Genomic DNA, 10570 nt, shown 5'->3' on the forward strand with positions numbered 1-10570 from the left:
CCACCGGCCCCATGAGCTAATCATCACGCTTAATCACACCTTGAATTCCTAGTTTACCTTTTATTTCCCAACCCACTTTCACATCAGTTATCTCGTCTGCCTCCGCTTTCCCAGAGAGGCAAGCATACCTGTCCCCATTTTACAGGTTGAGAAAACCGATTTTTAGCATCCGGCCCAAGACCGTGCAGAAAGGGTCTTCCGATTCCTAGGCCCACCATTTTTTCATTAGGCCATCGAGAGCCTGCATTTATCCAGGAAAAGGAAGGTCCAGGACAAGGAAGGTCCAGTACCGGGGATTATCCCGGGATGGAGGTGGGAATCCCCGGGCCTTTCCGACCACCTGCTTCCACAAGGACTTCCCTCACCGCACTGGGGGTTCCCCGCCAACCCCCACCCCCCGTCCGTGGGGAGAGGGAAGGTGGGGGGTGGGACACAAGGAGGGTCCTTGGAGTTTGACCCCCCAAATGTGGTCCTGGTTCCCACCCTTCCTCCTGCCCCTGAAAGAGCTGGGCAGGTTAGCTTCTCGCGCCCCCTGCCGGCCACATCTGGTAAAAAGCGCCTTGTGGACCCCCCTCAATTAGACAACCGAGTCCCATTTCCACAGTGGGCAGACCCCCTCCATCCCCCGTCCCCCCGCAACAACGGATCCCCGGGGTAGCCGGGGCCACCCCCTTTTTCACCGACCCCCCTCCCAACCCCCTCCACCCTCCCTTTGGAGTTTATCCTCCCTCCTGCTGTTCTCTCTCAGGCCCGACCCTCAACCTTTTCCACAGAAAATAAGCCACCCCTCCTGAGGACCCCGGCTTAAGAGACTGCTGGGGAGGAGGGCCCGGAAGTGGTAAGGGAGAAGACTGGCTTCATGGACCCCAAAAGGTGGACAGCCAAAGTACGAGGGAGCTGCGGAGGCTGGGAGAGGCGAGAAATGACGCCCAAATCACACATCCTGCCATTCTCCAGCCACTTTTCCCCCACACCGCCCCGCGGTTCCCCCTTCCCCCCCCCCCCCGCACCATCTTGCTGGCCTCAGCTGGCTGCCCCCGACGTTATCCCTCAGAGCTCGGTGAGGTCGTCGTTGAAGTAGAGCAACAGGGCCGGGGTGTAGAGCTCGGTGTCCATGCTCAGCTGCTGGAATTCATGGTCCTCGTCGTGGATGCCGTTCTGCTCCAGCGTCTTGTTCATGTCCAGGCTGACGCCGTCACACTTCCATGTGTAGCTCGCCGCGTGGGCATTATGGGGAAGGTAGCGGTGCAGGATCTCCCACAGGGATTCTTCCGTCCCAACCTGTGCAGGCGGGATCCCGGGGGGGGGTTCAAGCTCCGGGCACCACCCGGGGCCCAGCCACTGGGATGGAGAAGATAGACGCTTCTCGCTGTGCCTCGATCTCATCTATCTCGCCGCTGACCTCTCGCCCACATCCTGCCTCTGGCCTGGAAGGCCCTCCCTTCTCAAATCCAACAGACAATAACTCTCTCCACCTTCAAAGCTGTATTGAAAGCGCATCTCCAAGAGGCTTTCCCTAAGCCCCTCTTTCCTCTTCTCCCACTCCCTTCTGCATCACCCTGAATTGCTCCCTTTATTCTCCACCCACCCCACGTGCCCCACAGCAGTTATGTACATAGCTGCCATTTATTTATATTAATGTCCATCTCCCCTCCCTGGCCCCCAGACTGTAAGCTCGTGGTGGGCAGGGAATGTGTCGGTTTACTGTTGCACTGTACTCTCCCAAGCGCTTAGTACAGTGCTCTGCAAACAGTAAGCGCTCAATAAATACAACTGAATGAATGGACCCAAATGGGAAGGGTGGGGGAGATGGAAAATGGAAATGATGGACCGCCCTCCCTTCTTCGCCTCCACATCTTTTGGCTTTTCACCCGCAGCCACTACTCCTCCACAGACTTTCAGCACCCCAGTCTCTCCGCCCCCCCAGCCTGTTTCCCAGCCGCCGCCGCCACCCACCCGACCCCACTGGCCTCCAGCGTGTGCTCCTGCGAGGTGAGCGTGTTGATGATGCGGACGAGCCGGGTCTTGGTGGCCAACAGCCCCACCTGGTAGCGGGTGCCTTCCCACCAGGGACGCTTGAAGTCATTGGCCCAGTCGGAGCGGGGCAGAGGGGGCGGGACGTGGACGAAACGGCCCTGAGGGGTGTAATACTTGCGGCAGCCAGTCACCGGGTCGATGTGCGTCCATAACTGCAGGGGATGGAAGTAGGGATGGGTCCAGGACCCCGGCATCCGACCCCTGGGCCCCATTCACACCTCTCCGTACCCCAAAGGGCCTAAAGCCCTGGGAGCCTCTCCCGCCCCTTCCCAACTCTTCCAAAGTGGGAGAAGCTGGGAGTCCCTGCCTGACTGGAGTGGTGCGGAGCTTAGCGACTGACCCTCTCACAGAAAGGTAATAATAATAATTACGATACTTATTAAGCACTTACTACATGCCAAGCACTGTTCAAAGCACTGGGGTAGAGACAAGATAATCTGGTTGGACAGTCCCAGTCCCACATGGGATTCACAGTCTTAATTCCCTTTTTACAGATGAGTCCAGAGGCCCAGAAAAGTGAAGTGACTTGCCCAAGGTTACACAACAGAGATGTGGCAGAGCCAGGATTGGAACCCATGACCTTCTAACTCCCAGACCCGGGCTCTATCCACTAAGCCACTCCTTAATGTTCCCATTGTTGAGTCTGACTATCCCTCCCCCCACCCCTTTAGATTATAAACTGGGGCTGGTGTACCACTGGGGCCCGGTGTTTGGTACAGTGCTTGTCTCAAATTGAGGTTTTGTTTTTTTTAGTGGCATTTACTAAGCGCTTCCTATGTGCTCTACTAAGCACTGTACAAGCTACTCCCACATTCCACATCCTACATGGGGCTCCAAGTCTTAACCCCATTTTATAGAGAGAAGGCAACTGACACCCAAAGAAGTGAAGCAACTTGCCCGAGGTCACAGAGCAGACAAGTGGCAGAGCCGGGATTAGAACCCAGGTCCTTCTGACTTCCAGGCCTGGGCTGTACCCACTAGGCCACGCTGCTTAACAAATGCAAGAAATAAAGACCAAATAACAATCCAAGCACCTTGCCCTCCCCACTGGCTTCCTACAGGACTCACATCTCGGGTCTTTGGGTTAAACCAATGGCTTATGTCTTGTCCCCCAACCTCCAGGATGGGCTTCAGCAGGAGGTCCCCTGTGATAATAATAATAATAATGTTGGTATTTGTTAAGCACTTTACTATGTGCAGAGTAGTTCTAAGCGCTGGGGAGATACGGAGTAATCAGGTGGCCCCATGTGAGGCTCATAGTCTTAATCTCCATTTTACAGATGAGGGAATTGAGGCACAGAGAAGTCAAGTGACTTGCCCACAGTCACACAGCTGACAGATGGCAGAGCCGGGATTCGAACCTATGACCTCTGACTCCCAAGCCTGGGCTCTTTCCACTGAGCCACGCTGTGATGGGTGTGACAGCTGAGATGATGATTAAAATAATTGTGGCATTTTGTTAAGCGTTTACTATGTGCCAGGCACCGTACTGAGCACGGGATAGAAGCGAATCAGTTCTGTCCCACGTGGGGCTCACAGTCTCCATCCCCATTTTCCAGAGGGGGGAACCGAGGCCCAGAGAAGCGAAGGGACGAGCCCAAGGCCACGCAGCAGACGAGGGACGGAGCCGGGATTGGGCCTTTCGGACTGCCAGGCCCGTGCTCTAGCCACCACACCGTCCTCCAGGCCTCGAGGTATCCCACCTCCTGAGGCTCCCCCCGCCCCCCCTCCACCGCCACTCACCCTTGTACTGCTGAACGAGGGACGTGAGGTTGTAGACGGCCCCCAGGTAGGAGACCCACAGGTCCCCCGGCACGTTGTGCTGCGCCACCTCCCAGGGGGTGAAATACCGGCGGCGGAAATGCTCCAAGTCCGGTCCTGCCACCAGGCCCCGGCTGTACATGGTCAACCCCTCGAGTTGGCCGCTGGTCACCAGGCCTCCTGCCTCCCTCTCGCCCCTGCGGCCCTCCCCGCACAGTCCTTCTTATTGCCCCTTTCCGGCCTCCCCGTCCCCTCCTGCACCCTAAACCTCCCTTTGAACAACTCGCCTCCACTACTGCCCTCGCCCCGCCTGACGCCGACTTTCTTCTCCTTCCCTCCCCCCGACCCGCAGCCCGCGCGTCCTTCCCGTCGGCATGGTAACTCTTGTCCCCTCCGGGCCGCCGTCGCACGGGATTTCACGAGAATTTCGAGGGCGTGGTGCGCAGAGCCTCATGGGAGTTGTAGTTCGGGTCGATGCTTTCCTCATCTGGGCTACGGGGGAGGGGGAAGAATTTGGGGGAAGCCCCCGCCGCGAGGAAAAGAGAGGCGTGACGATGACACACCGACAACATCCGAAACGAAAAATCCCCACAGAGGGAGCCGAAGGAGCCTCATTTATGGGACAAGGCTGCCGTCGAATTCTCGCGAGATTCTCTAAGCGACGGTAGCGGCTAAAGGAAGAGGGCGGAAAAACTCAACACTTCTCGCGAGAGGTTAGAGCGCCTGAATCCTCGCGGGGGGGGGGGGGGGGGGTGTCTGGCGGCTTCCCAACGAGATTCTCGCGAGGGTACCGACAACCAGCGCTGAAGGCTGCGCCAGGGGGGCCGATGGCCGGGCCCGGGGCGACGGTCCCTCTGCGGGAGGAGAATGGCTGCAGCAGCCGGCGCCAGAGCACCTCCAGCGTTGGGGTCAGGGGGAGCATGAGAAGGGTGGGGGATCTAGAAGGGGAGGGTGGCCCGGTTCCGATGCTCCGGGGCAAAGTTTCTGGATCGGGCGAATTTAGGGCACCGTGGACAAGCAGCGTTGCCTGGTAGATAGGACCTGGCCCTGGGAGTTAGAAGGATCTGAGTTCTAATCCCGGTCCGCCACTTGTCTGTTATGTGGCCTTGGGCAAGTCACTTCCCTGTGCCTCACTCCCTTCATCTCAAGATGGGGATGGAGATGGTGAGCCTCGTGTGGGATGGGGACCGTGTCCAAGCTGATTACCCTTTCTCTGCCCCAGCGCTTAGAACAGTGCCTGACACACAGTAAGCCCTTAACCAAACGCCGTTATTGTTATGACTTGGGCTCGTGGATCCCCGCGGAAGGGAGAGACGTCCTCCCACCGTCGTGGGAGTAGACTACATTTCCCAGACTCCCCTGGGCCCCGCTGTCCCCAGCCCCGGGCGGCCTCTTGCCGCGGTGGTTGCTGGGAAATGAAGTTCGTCCCCCCTGGGCGAGGCGTCGGGGGCCGATGCGGGCTCCCGGCCAGGACCGGCTGGGGGGCGGATGGGGTGACCGGGCCTGACCCCTCACCCGCTCCCCCCCCCCCCCCCCGCCCCAGGACTCGGACGGGGAGAAGGAGGACCCCGCCGCGGGCCGGGCCCGGCGGCATTTGGAAGGTCTCTTAAACAAGAACATGCGGATCCGCATGACGGACGGGAGGACTCTGGTCGGCTGCTTCCTCTGCACCGACCGTGACTGCAACGTTATCCTCGGCTCCGCGCAGGAGTTCCTCAAGCCCTCGGGTCAGTGACCCCCGGACCCCCGACTCTTTCACCACCTCTTCTCCCCCCACGCAGGCCCCATCCTCCAGGCCCCCACAGCCCCGTCCTCCTCCGCAGGAGGCAAGGAAAGCTGTCGCCGCCTCCTTCACGGTTTGGCTCTCGGCTTCTCGCTCTGCCCAGGCCTCGGGCCCTTCTTCCCCTCCAGACCCCGGGCTTGGGAGTCAAAGGATGTGGGTTCTAATCCCGGACCCGCTACCTGTCTGCTGTGTGACCTTGGGCACTTCTCTGCGCCTCTGTCACCTCATCTGTCAAACGGGGATTAAGACTGCGAGCCCCACGTGGGACAACCTGATTACTTTGTATCTACCCCAGCTCTTAGAGCAGTGCTTGGCACATAGTAAGCGCTTAACAAATACCATAATAATAGAAATTATTATTATGATCTCACCCGCATCCCCCAGCCCCTCCTTGAGCTCATCATCATCATCTCCATCAACGGGATTTATTGCGTGCTGACTGCATGCAGAGCACTAGTAGTAAGCACTGTGGGGGAGTCCAATACAAGAATAATAATGATGGTTTCTGTTAAGCGCTTACTGTGTGCGAAGCACAGTTCTAACTCCCCTGGGATGATCAGGTTGTCCCACGTGGGCTCCCAGTCTTCATCCCCATTTGACAGATGAGGTCACGGGGGCCAAGAGAAGTTAAGCGACTTGCCCACAGTCACCCAGCTGACAGGTGGCAGAGTGGGGATTAGAACCCACGATCTCTGACTCCCAAGCCTGAGCTCTTTGAACTGAGTCACGCTGCTTGGGGTAGGTAGGCCCGTTCCCCGCCGGGAGTGACTGACAGCCTCGACCCTTCCCGGCCAACGCAGCTCACTTTTTGGAGAAGCAGCGTGGTACAGTGGAAGGAGCCCGGGCTTGGGAGTCAGAGTTCATGGGTTCGAATCGCGACTCCGCCACTTGCCAGCTGTGTGACTTTGGGCAAGTCACTTAACTTCTCTGTGCCTCAGTTACCTCATCTGTAAAATGGGGGTTAAAACTGTGAGCCCCACGTGGGACAACCTGATCACCTTGTTTTCCCCTAGCGCTTAGAACAGTGCTTTGCATATAGTAAGCGCTTAACAAATACCACCGTTTATTTATTTTATTCTCCTCCTCCCCCTCAGCCCCCTCTCCCCGCGCCGACCCTCCCTCTGCTTTCCCGCCGCGGGCCGCCAGGGGGCGCCGGAGTCGCGCCGTCTCGGGGCTCTCTCGGAGAGATTGGGGGTCGGGGTTGGGTGGGGTGGGGGGTCGCTGCCCTCTCCCCAGGGTCTGACCCCTCCTCCTCCATCCTCTTCCACAGACTCGTTCTCAACTGGCGAGCCACGGGTGCTGGGCCTGGCCATGGTCCCCGGCCATCACATCGTGTCCATCGAGGTACAGCAAGAAACCCGGGCCGGGCCCCCCTACCTGTGAGCCGCCCCTCCTTCCTTCCCTCCCTCCTTCTCCCTCCATTCTGGCCATGGGACAGCGTGAGAGGCCAACCCCTTCCTCTCTTGGATTAAATCCTATTCCCGAATTGGGGCAGCTGCTGTTTCTTGTGCAGGGGGTGGGTGGAACTCAAGTCTACAGCCCCCACGGCCATCCTTGCCCGTAAAGAAAGCCACGTGGGCCAGGGTTGGGAGGGCGGCTTGACCTGGGGCACTGGAGGAAGGGGGCGAGCCTGGGTTTGGTCCCACGGTTGGGGGAGCCAGGTGTCTTTTCCATCCTCCCCCTCTGACATCCGGCTCCCCCCCCGCCTCCCCCCCCCCCCCGCTCCAGTCCCATACCTCTGGCCGCCCCCCACCACTGGTCTCAGGTCATCCGAGGGCAGTGTCCCGGCGTCCGACAGTCGGGACCCCAGCAGGCCCAGCCCCGTTGCCTAAAAATACCTCCAGAGTGAGAGTTTGGGCGCCTGACCCCCTCCCCGCCCCCACACCTCCCTGGCTCTCCGTTCCCGCAGGGACCCAGACGTCCGGTCCTCCAGCCTCTGCTCCGCTCTGGAGCCAGTGCGTGACCCTCCCTAGAACTGGGGCCCTGCCCCAGTGGAGGCCCCAGGGCCCCTCCCTGCTCCACCCCTTCCCCCCACACCCCCAACCCTTGAGATGACCCAGCCCCAGCGGGGGGGGCCCTTGGGAACCCCACTTCCCGCCCATTCCGGATGCTCCATTGTTCCCTGACTCTGGCATGGGAAGACGAAGTTTCCCTCCCAAGCCCAAAGCCGGGTCACGGCATGGACACAGAGCCGGAAGGCCGGACACCTGGGTCCCCGGAGGGGGGTAGAGTGGTGGGGGGCTGGGTCGTCTGGACCTTGGGCGGGTGGAGGGGGAGGAGGGAGGGAGTTCCAACCCCCTCCCAATATCATTCACAGAAAGCTGGAGATGGGGAGGAGGAAGAGGAGGAGGGTGGGGCAGTAGGGAGCAGGCCTGAGGTCACAGGGAGGCCAGGAGCAAGCCTCGGTGCCCTCAGGAAGAGACTGTTGATAAGATAAGGCCAGGAGCCAGATCGTGGGAGCTGTCCCGGCTGGGGGGGCGGGGGGGCCAGGGCTGGCTTCAGAGGAAGATGGGGGGACCCGGCCAACTGACTCCCCTGACCTCTGCCCCACTCTTGGACCTAGCCCTCCCATTGTCCCCCTTGGGTGCCCTCAGTTCACCAGAAGCTGTCTTGGGGACCCAGGCATGCCAGGAGAAGGTGACAAGGCTTCCCTTCACTGATCCTCCCTGGGGGTCTTCCCTCCCTCCCTCCCATCGCTGGTTGGGGAGGAGAGGCCCAGGAGCACAGGCTGGCTTCTTTCAGGCAAAGAGCCCCCTTTGAACATGTGGGTGATACTTTATTATTAACCCTTCCTCCCCCCTCACCCTCACCCAGCCTTCTTTCCACCCCACAGTCCCACCTCTTTCCCTGGAGTCCGATCCAAACGTGCAGAGAAGGGCAGCCTCTTTCGGGGGGACCTCCGGGGTGCGGATGGTGCCTGGGGGTCTGGTTCTGCTGCCCCAGGGGTGGGAGAATTCAGTCGCAGCTGTAACCCTCGTTCGCGCAAGCGTTGACGTCTTGGGCCAGATGTGATGGATCCTCCCGGCCAGGATCCTGATAAGGAGTGTTTAGGGGGTCTGGGGGTGGGGATAGTAGGGTCTGCTAGCAGTTGGGCCTCTCTAGGTACATCTGGCAGATGTCTCCTCTTCGTCTCCGTTTCCTCCCATCTGTCTGAAGCGGGTCCTGGTCTCGGTCAGTCTGCCCCTCTGCCAGGCTGGCCAGGTGGCACCGGGAGTGGGTGGGCGTGAGCGCACGACGGCAGCAGCGGCCGCTGCCCCCCGGTCAGACCCAGACCTTGCCCGCCGAGGGGGCGTCGAGCGTGGCGCGCGGGCCGGGCACCAGGGCGGCCGGGCGAAGGGGCCGGGGGCGCGGGGACGGAAGGCCGCGGTAGACGGCGTGGCTGTAGGGCACCAGGCAGTCGGCCAGGCGCAGGCGGCGGCAGAGGCGGCGGTAGCCGGCCAGGGCGAGCACCAGCAGGGGCACCAGCAGGATGAAGCCCACCACCAACAGCGCCGTGAAGCTGGGGTCCCGCAGGTGCTTGGTACAGGGCGGCACCTGGGCGTGAAGAAACTGGGGCCGGGAGGGAGGGAGAAGGGACTCAGCGGGGACAGAACAGCTGAGCCATAACCGCCACCGCAAACCCCGGAATCCCCTGGAGCTCCCCTGCCCACCTCCAGGTGCAGATCGACTTGTGCCCGGCAGGCCTGATGGGGAACAGAGTTGACCCCCGACCCGTCCGCATCTGCTCCCCATCACCCACGGGTCCTGGAGTCCCTGAAGGCAGGGAGGCCTGAGGGGCAGGGCAGAGCGGGGTGGCGGTCGGAGTAGTGCGCCAAAGGACGGGAGGGTGGTGGTGATGGGGCAGTGGCCAGAGTGGCCCACCGTGACGGGTCAGTGGTCCGGTGCACCGCGGAGCAGGGGATGGTGGACCATTGGAAGCGAGGCCTGTGGCCAGCGGGGCAGTGGTCAGAGTGGTGCGGTGTGGGGGCAGGGGGCAGAGCGGTGTGGCGTGGGGCAGGGGAGGGCAGCAGCGGGGTAGTGGTCAGAGCCATGCGGGGCAGGGGAGACCGGGGTTGGGACTGGGGATGGGCGGGATTCCCTAGCCTCTCCCCGGTGGTTGGGGGTGGCTCATGGGACTATGTAAACGAACCTCGCCCCAGTCGCTCTCACCTGGAAACCCCCTGCCCCTCGCCGATAACCCACGGAGGCACCGGTCCACTATCCCATCCCGTCCCCTTCCCCGTCCTCCCCCGGGCCTTCTTTCCTCCCACCACCGTGAGCTGCCGGGCTGGAGAAGGAAGAGGGGGCTGCAGGGGTGGGGTGTCTGCAGGGCCGAACCTCACCTGCGAGTGGCAGAGGAAGCCGAAGCCGAGCATGATGAGGGCGGGCAGCAGGACGGCGGCCAGCACGGTGAGTAGCAGCAGCAGGTTAAAGAGGCCCACGAGCAGGTTCTGGGCCGTGACCAGCACCGCACAAGCCCAGCAGTCCAGCGGCTCCCGGGCCTCCCGCGCCTCCGGAGCACCCCCAGCCCCCCGCCCGTCCTGGCTGTACGGGGGAGGCCGCCGGGCCGGGCCGCCCGCCCCGTGGCCGTCGGCCCCCATCTTCCCCTCCGGATGGACACCCTCCCTCCCTCCCGCCGGTGCCTCACTGACTCGGCCTCCGACTCCCCCGGCTCCGGCCTTTATCCGGGCCGGCCTCGCCACCCCCCGGCCGGGTTCCTGCTCCTTCCTGCCCCTCCCTCCCTCCGACCATCCGCTCTGCCAGCCCCAGCCAGCCCCCTCTCCCCTTATCCTGGAATGCGACTCCAGGATTAGCCACCCGCCCCCCCCTTCCCCAGGTGGGGAGTTCTGGAAATTCTTCACATGCCTCTGAGGAAGCCCCCCGTTCCAAGCCCAGACCGCCTGGCCCCTCTCCCATCTCTCTTCTCCCCTCCCTGCTCTGTTCCCGTTGGACTTCACGCTCCTCCCCAGCTCCAGCTCCCTTTCTCGCCCACCTCCTCCCCGGCAGCCC

At 61.7% G+C, this 10570-nt stretch overlaps 3 protein-coding genes across 3 annotated transcripts; 1 reads left to right on the forward strand and 2 right to left on the reverse strand.

Annotated features, from left to right (window-relative positions):
- Window positions 1-944: 944 nt before the first annotated feature.
- LOC100087877 (cytochrome b5 domain-containing protein 1) lies at window positions 945-4461 on the reverse strand. Its single transcript, XM_029056218.2, has 4 exons — window positions 3781-4461; window positions 3106-3182; window positions 1971-2189; window positions 945-1281 (listed from the first exon to the last, which is right to left on the reverse strand). Exons 1-4 carry the CDS (start codon window positions 3938-3940, stop codon window positions 1051-1053), a joined length of 687 nt encoding a protein of 228 aa, XP_028912051.1. The 5' UTR covers window positions 3941-4461; the 3' UTR covers window positions 945-1050.
- Window positions 4462-4562: 101 nt separating this feature from the next.
- Window positions 4563-7067, forward strand: NAA38 (N-alpha-acetyltransferase 38, NatC auxiliary subunit). Its single transcript, XM_029056219.2, has 3 exons — window positions 4563-4706; window positions 5342-5525; window positions 6852-7067. The coding sequence occupies exons 1-3, from the start codon at window positions 4626-4628 to the stop codon at window positions 6962-6964; spliced, it is 378 nt and encodes a 125-aa protein (XP_028912052.1). The 5' UTR covers window positions 4563-4625; the 3' UTR covers window positions 6965-7067.
- Window positions 7068-8336: 1269 nt separating this feature from the next.
- Window positions 8337-10161, reverse strand: TMEM88 (transmembrane protein 88). Its single transcript, XM_001517641.3, has 2 exons — window positions 9904-10161; window positions 8337-9130 (listed from the first exon to the last, which is right to left on the reverse strand). The coding sequence occupies exons 1-2, from the start codon at window positions 10159-10161 to the stop codon at window positions 8843-8845; spliced, it is 546 nt and encodes a 181-aa protein (XP_001517691.3). The 3' UTR covers window positions 8337-8842.
- Between the last annotated feature and the right edge of the window lie 409 nt (window positions 10162-10570).

This window comes from Ornithorhynchus anatinus, chromosome X5 (assembly GCF_004115215.2).
Source record: "Ornithorhynchus anatinus isolate Pmale09 chromosome X5, mOrnAna1.pri.v4, whole genome shotgun sequence".
Lineage (NCBI taxonomy): Eukaryota > Metazoa > Chordata > Mammalia > Monotremata > Ornithorhynchidae > Ornithorhynchus > Ornithorhynchus anatinus.

What these genes read in the sequence shown, in the direction of transcription:
- LOC100087877 (XM_029056218.2), bottom strand. Translation starts at nt 3,940, where the DNA reads ATGTACAGCCGGGGCCTGGTGGCAGGACCGGACTTGGAGCATTTCCGC. An exon ending in CCTCGTTCAGCAGTACAAGG is followed by an intron (nt 3,183 to 3,780) that starts GTGAGTGGCGGT and finishes TTATTATCACAG; the next exon opens with GGGACCTCCTGCTGAAGCCC. An exon ending in TTAACCCAAAGACCCGAGAT is followed by an intron (nt 2,190 to 3,105) that starts GTGAGTCCTGTA and finishes CATCCCCTGCAG; the next exon opens with TTATGGACGCACATCGACCC.
- NAA38 (XM_029056219.2), top strand. Translation starts at nt 4,626, where the DNA reads ATGGCCGGGCCCGGGGCGACGGTCCCTCTGCGGGAGGAGAATGGCTGC. An exon ending in AGAGCACCTCCAGCGTTGGG is followed by an intron (nt 4,707 to 5,341) that starts GTCAGGGGGAGC and finishes CCCCCGCCCCAG; the next exon opens with GACTCGGACGGGGAGAAGGA. An exon ending in GGAGTTCCTCAAGCCCTCGG is followed by an intron (nt 5,526 to 6,851) that starts GTCAGTGACCCC and finishes CCTCTTCCACAG; the next exon opens with ACTCGTTCTCAACTGGCGAG.
- TMEM88 (XM_001517641.3), bottom strand. Translation starts at nt 10,161, where the DNA reads ATGGGGGCCGACGGCCACGGGGCGGGCGGCCCGGCCCGGCGGCCTCCC. An exon ending in GCTTCCTCTGCCACTCGCAG is followed by an intron (nt 9,131 to 9,903) that starts GTGAGGTTCGGC and finishes TCCCGGCCCCAG; the next exon opens with TTTCTTCACGCCCAGGTGCC.